The sequence below is a fragment of the Alternaria alternata genome, assembly GCF_001642055.1.
Source record: "Alternaria alternata strain SRC1lrK2f unplaced genomic scaffold CC77scaffold_9, whole genome shotgun sequence".
Taxonomy (NCBI): Eukaryota; Fungi; Ascomycota; class Dothideomycetes; order Pleosporales; family Pleosporaceae; genus Alternaria; species Alternaria alternata.
This window is the reverse complement of record NW_017306198.1, coordinates 930,418-936,977: the sequence shown is the minus strand read 5'-3', so window position 1 is coordinate 936,977 and position 6,560 is coordinate 930,418. Positions and strand designations below refer to the sequence as shown.

At 52.8% G+C, this 6,560-nt stretch overlaps 1 protein-coding gene across 1 annotated transcript; it reads left to right on the top strand.

The window, feature by feature from the left end:
• The first annotated feature begins 502 nt into the window (after positions 1–502).
• On the top strand, positions 503–5,562 carry CC77DRAFT_867889 (glycogen debranching enzyme). Its single transcript, XM_018533482.1, has 2 exons — positions 503–983; positions 1,037–5,562. Exons 1-2 carry the CDS (start codon positions 736–738, stop codon positions 5,472–5,474), a joined length of 4,686 nt encoding a protein of 1,561 aa, XP_018386735.1. The 5' UTR covers positions 503–735; the 3' UTR covers positions 5,475–5,562.
• Positions 5,563–6,560: the final 998 nt, after the last annotated feature.

Here is a 6,560-nt window from a genome sequence, read left to right as displayed (position 1 = left end):
GATTTTCGCATGTTCGATTCGTCCCGTGTGGGCTGCCACGAGGTCGCGATACCCGTCCTTTGACCCCTCTGAGTTTGTGGCAGCAGTATTGCCCGATAATTGTTTAGTAGCCAGCGCTGGAGTTTGGACCGCGTATTGCTTAGCTGCTTATTTATTCCTGCATCATGTTGCATAAAGGCGTTGGAGAGCGGGCTGGGAAGAAGTAGCATTTGAGCGGGGTCATATGTACCATATGTGGATATCGTCGCATGGCAGAGCGCTGTTTCCATGGCAGTTTCAACGTATTCAACAATTTCCCTCGCAGTGCTCGTACCAACTGCTTCGAGTTGGGACCGAAAGCCTAGCCCCCGCGCTATTGGAGAACTTGCACCCAGGAACGGGGCGCGGACTGGGGTTAGAGCTTGGGGCAATGACGTTTCTCCCGCGGGTTGCGCTTGCGGCTCATATGCTTCGCGACCGCCCACCGCCGATCTCACACGTCTCCAGGCGCTGCTTCCTTCTCTCTCCACACACAGAGGGCAATTGACCCTCAGAAGCGACTGCGCACACGGCCACGGGACTGCCTTTAACCTCAGCCGAGCCCATTACTCCACCATCATACCACCACCTCTGTCTCCGACTGCATCACTGCCATTACTACGTCAAAGATAAATATCCTAGCGTACCGTATACACCTATTGTCATTGTTTACCAACATAACACTCCCTCGCAACCATCCAGTCTCTTGACATCATCATGTCTGTAGCACTACCACACCACTCCAAGTCGTCGGACCGCAAGGTCGTCTACTTGCTGCCGTTGACCGACTATGGCTGCCCAGACGTCGCTGGCACCTACATCTACCTGCCTCCTCCAACCGAGCCAGCATACTCGATTTGCTTCCAGATCCAGGGTACCAGCTCGATATGTCGCGAGGGCAGTCTCTGGGTGAACATCCCCGCCCAGGGCGAGAAATTCAAGCGCAGCAACTACCGCGAGTACAAGTAAGCCGTCACCACTTTCTTATCCGGTCACATGTCGCTGATGTTTTGTGTAGGTTGAAGCCCGACTTCACGGGTATGTGTGAGATTGAGATTCCCATTCACGAGGCCAATGCCTTCTCCTTCTACACGACCTACAGGCCACTGCCGCAGTGGTCCTTCACAGACGTTGCATCTCCTGAACCCACACGAACGGACACATACTACATCGACATATGTCCAAATCTCAAGTTGCATGGCGAGCACTTGCCGGTCGAGGCTGTCTGCATCTTCTCTGCACTGTCCAAATTCATGGGCAGTTACCCCATCGACTGGGACAATCATTTGAGGGGAATCAGCGAGCGTGGCTACAATATGGTTCATTTTACTCCGCTTATGATGCGCGGGTCTTCCAATTCGCCATACAGCATTGCTGACCAACTGGTCTTCGACGAGGCCTTCTTCAAGGAGGGTGAGAAGGACATTGCGAACATGATCCGAAGGATGCAGAATGAGTTCAATCTGCTTGCTATGACTGATGTTGTCTGGAATCACACGGCCAACAACAGCCCATGGCTTGAGGAGCACCCGGAATCTGGTTACAACGTCGACACCGCTCCTCACTTGAAACCCGCTCTCGAGCTGGATACGGCGCTGTTGCAATTCGGCAAAGAGCTCACCCAACACGGTCTGCCCACGACCTTCAACAACGAAGGAGATCTCCTCAAGGTTATGGAAGGCGTTAAAGAACATGTCCTTAGCAAGGTCAAGCTCTGGGAATACTATGTCGTTGACGTTGCGAGGGACACCAAGGCCATCATGGAGGCCTGGACCTCCGGCCAGGCCAAGTTCGTTGATGGCAGCTTTAGTGAGGCTGGTCTTCGCGGGCTCGATGCCGTCAGGGACTGGCCACTGAAGCAGAAAGCCGACTGGTTGGTCGAGCATGCCCTGCGCGGCGGCGACCGCATGGGCGAGCGCTACCGTCGCAGGATGGACCCGAACATCAGTGCCGGTCTCCTCTGTGCTTTGTTCGGCCGCTATGATACTCGTACTAGCAACACGCCTGACAACCGCGCAGCTCAAGGCACTATGACGGCTATACTCAACGAAGTAAACCTTCCATTTTACCGCGAGTACGATGGAGACCAAGCAGAGATCATGGAGCAACTCTTCAATCGGATCAAATATGTCCGGATAGACGCCCATGGTCCCAAGCTTGGCGAAGTGAACGACAAGAACCCACTCATCGAGACCTACTTCACACGATTACCACTCAACGAGACCACGAAGAAGCACAACCCGGAAGCTCTCGCTCTTGTCAACAACGGTTGGGTATGGGCTGCAGATGCGATGCGAGACAACGCTGGACCCAAGTCGAGAGCATACCTAAGGAGAGAAGTCATTGTCTGGGGTGATTGCGTCAAACTCCGCTACGGAGACGGTCCTGAAGATAACCCTTTTCTTTGGGAGCACATGGCCAAGTACACGCGACTTATGGCCAAGTACTTCCAAGGCTTCCGTATTGACAACTGTCATTCTACACCTCTGCATCTCGCTGAATATATGCTCGACGAAGCCCGCAGCGTCAACCCGAACGTCATGGTCTGTGCTGAACTCTTCACTGGCTCTGAAGAGATGGATTACAAGTTCTGCATGAGGCTCGGCATCTGTGCGCTAATTCGAGAGGCGATGCAATCGTGGAGTACTCAAGAGCTGAGTAGACTGGTCCATCGACATGGTGGTGTTCCTATTGGCAGCTTCGAGACTGATGAAGTACTCAACGCTGCACAGGCGACTGATGGAGCAGATCAGACAAAGCCAATCATCAAGAGAATCAAGCGGAGTCCTGTACACGCGTTATTCATGGATTGCACGCATGACAATGAGACGCCTGCTCAGAAGCGGGATGCACGCGACACGCTGCCTAATGCTGCGCTCGTTGCCATGTGCGACTGTGCAACTGGTAGTGTTTTTGGCTACGACGAGGTTTACCCCGAGCTGATCGAGCTTGTGCACGAGAAGAGGTTGTATTCTTCGGCCAACTCCAATGGAGGCCCAATCAAGCCCCAGGCTGGCGAAGGTGGTATTGGTGGCATCCGCAAGATCATCAACGAGGTCCACGTCAAGATGGGCAAGGAGGAGTACAACGAGACTTACATCCACCACGATAATGAGTACATCACTGTTCATCGAGTAAATCCGAACACCAGGAAAGGATACTTCCTTATTGCTCACACCGCATTCCCTGGCTGTGGCGACGGCAACGGAGACTTTGGAGAGACCAAGCTACCGGGTACACAAGCAAAGCTCATTGGCGCCTGGAATCTTGAAGTCGATAACAGTCCTGAGACAAGAGCACGCATCATTGGCGACAAAACAACACTACGTGGCTTGCCCAGTAAGACAAACGACCTCCAAGGCGTCGAAATCAAGTCGGTTGGCGATGATACCACGATTGGCATTCCTGACAACTTCCCCCCTGGAAGTATCGCTCTCTTTGAGACCTGGGTACCCAGTGCAGAGCACGACGATGGTCTCGACAAGTTCATCACTAGCGGAGCGCGTGCAGCTTTCAGTGGTGTCAATCTGATCGATCTGAACTACATTTTGTACAGGTGTGAAGAAGAAGAGCGAGATGCCACGGATCACAAGGATGGAACCTACAATATTCCAGGTCACGGCAATCTAGTATACGCTGGTCTGCAAGGCTGGTGGAGTGTACTACGTGATATTGTAAACGACAACAATCTCGGCCACCCGCTCTGCAACCATCTTCGTGATGGTCAATGGGCGCTCGACTATTGCCTTGGTCGCCTCCAGAAGATTTCTCAAAAGAAGGAGTACGTCAACATCAAGGGTCCCGCCAAGTGGCTGGAGGCAAAGTTCGCTGCTATTCGCAAGGTTCCTAGCTACATGCTTCCACGATACTTTGCTATGGTCATCCAGACTGCATACAACGCTGCAGTGGAGCGAGCAATTGAGCTCATGGGCGAGAACGTCCGAGAGGGCAACCAGTTTCTGAAGAGCCTCGCCCTAGTCAGCTGCCAGGTCACTGGCTACATAAACAATGCCTCGTTGTGGCCAGAGAAGAGCGTGCCCAGTATGGCCGCTGGTCTTCCTCATTTCGCCTACGACTGGGCGCGATGCTGGGGACGTGATATTACTATCTCAGCTCGTGGTCTTTACATGGGAACTGGCCGGTTTGCTGATGCCAAGGAGCACATCTTTGCCTTCGCCAGCGTTCTCAAGCATGGAATGGTACCTAACCTCCTAGGCAGTGGCAAGAACCCGCGTTACAACTCCCGCGACTCAGTCTGGTTCTTCCTTCAGAACTGCCAGGACTACACCAAGATCGTGCCGAATGGCATAGAGCTTCTTCATGAGAAAGTTAAACGGCGATTCCTACCATACGACGACACATGGTTTGCTCATACCGACAAGCGCGCATACTCCCAGTCCTCCACCATTGAGGATGTCATCCAGGAAGCTCTGCAGCGACACGCTTCCGGCATAGAGTTCCGCGAGTACGACGCGGGCCCGAACATTGATAGTCAGATGAAGTCTGAAGGCTTCAACATCAAGATCTGGACTGATTGGGAGACTGGTATGATCTTTGGTGGCAATCAATGGAACTGCGGTACATGGATGGACAAGATGGGTGAGAGCGAGAAGGCCGGCAGCAAGGGTCACCCAGGTACGCCACGAGATGGTGCTCCGGTCGAGATCATCGGCATGTTGTACAGCACAGTACGCTGGTGTGCCAACATGTACGATGCAGGCCAATTCAAGTACCAGGGTGTAAATCTGGAGGATGGCAAGAAGACTGTTACCTACAAGGAGTGGGCCGACCTTATCAAAGCCAATTTCGAGCGTTGCTTCTACGTTCCGCGTTCCGCAGACGAGGACAGCAAGTACGACGTCAACCCGAGCATCATCAACCGTCGCGGTATCTACAAGGACTTGTACCGTTCGGGCAAGGAGTACGAAGACTACCAGTTGAGGCCAAACTTCCCTATCATGATGACGGTTGCGCCAGATCTTTGCGACCCCGAGCACGCTTTGCATGCCCTCCAGATGGCCGACAGGGTCCTGCTTGGTCCACAGGGCATGAAGACTCTCGATCCCTCTGATCTCAACTACCGTGGCTACTACATCAACAGCGAAGATTCGACTGATTTCCACACTTCCAAGGGCCGCAACTACCACCAAGGACCTGAGTGGCTTTGGCCCACAGGGTTCTTCCTACGAGCCATGCTCAAGTTCGATCTACAACGCCGCAAGACGCCCGATGAACGCGTCGAGAGCTACCAGCAAGTCACTCGCCGTCTCGCCGGGTGCATGAAGGCCATTCAGGAGTCACCCTGGGCTGGTCTCACGGAGCTCACCAACAAGGATGGTGCATTCTGTGGCGACTCATGTCCCACGCAGAGTTGGAGTGCTAGCTGCATCATCGACTTGTTCCAGGACGCGCGCGAGTACGAGATGGGTGAGACTGCTCAGAAATCTTCGTCGTAGGTCGACAGGGCTGGCAGGGTCAAGAAATTCGTAGCCAAGATGACCTAGAAATGAGTAAACATAATGAGTCCTGGTTGTAGTAGTAGAGTAGGATGGGAGACTGTTGTTGTAGATACCTGAATTAATTCGTTGATGACTTTGAACTCGCGTCTTCCCACTGTCACTCCTATCGAATCATGACTTCCTTCTTGTTCATCTGCTGCCAGGCAAGCTTGCTACAAGCCTGTTATCCGCAAATCTCTGACAGCTGTAATGATTGTGCGTCGCCCTTGCTGACCAGCAAGCACCCGTGGGGTTGTATAGCATACCGACCGGGCTACAGTGGAGCTGCATGTCGTGCGGCGAATAGTTATAGGGCTGGCAGAGGCTTTCAACGCCGCTATCGAGAGCGTTCTACTCATCGAGGAGTGTTTGAGCGACGGCGGGTGACGAGATGGTAGGAATGGCTCTACGAGGGGGAGAAGGGCATACTGTTATCGCGCTCAATGTTAGCACATAAGAAGAAGCTCGCTGTGTGGATGATACCTAGATAGATTGTAGCCTGGAGGCACTCTCTATGCTTTGCAGTGATATGTCCATCATGCAATACATGGCGGGTATCCCTAGAGTGCCTTGCGTGGATAGAATTTGGAACCCACAGGCTTATTGTTCCTTGCTACGCATATTGTACAGAGCGATTATTGATATTGCAACAGTGTGTTATCGGGTAGACCAAATCATCGATTGAGTGACTGGAAACTCTACATGGGATCATCCCTTGTGTTCTATCGGAAAGGGTGGGTGGAGGGTGCACGCAGTGAAAGTCATCAATCTATGACTAGGGGTGAAACAGCTTGCGAAGAGCGGCATGACTGAGTGTAATCCACAAAATCATTTACCGCCTTTAGGGCGCAGAGCATTGTGAATCTCGGGATCTTCCTCGTCTATTCAGTCTCTTCAGTCTTAGTCTCATCGCCACGTCGCTCCTCCTTCTCCCTATCTCAACAACAACCCCTAAATCTAATTACGCCCGACAATCAGCTCACCAATGGCGAATCACCACCCATCGTACGATCCTCTCGATCCGCTGATGCGCCCTTACCCAGA

Coding starts and splice junctions, on each gene's coding strand:
- CC77DRAFT_867889 (XM_018533482.1), top strand. CDS start 736: ATGTCTGTAGCACTACCACACCACTCCAAGTCGTCGGACCGCAAGGTC. Junction 984..1,036: donor AGCAACTACCGCGAGTACAA/GTAAGCCGTCAC, acceptor TGTTTTGTGTAG/GTTGAAGCCCGACTTCACGG.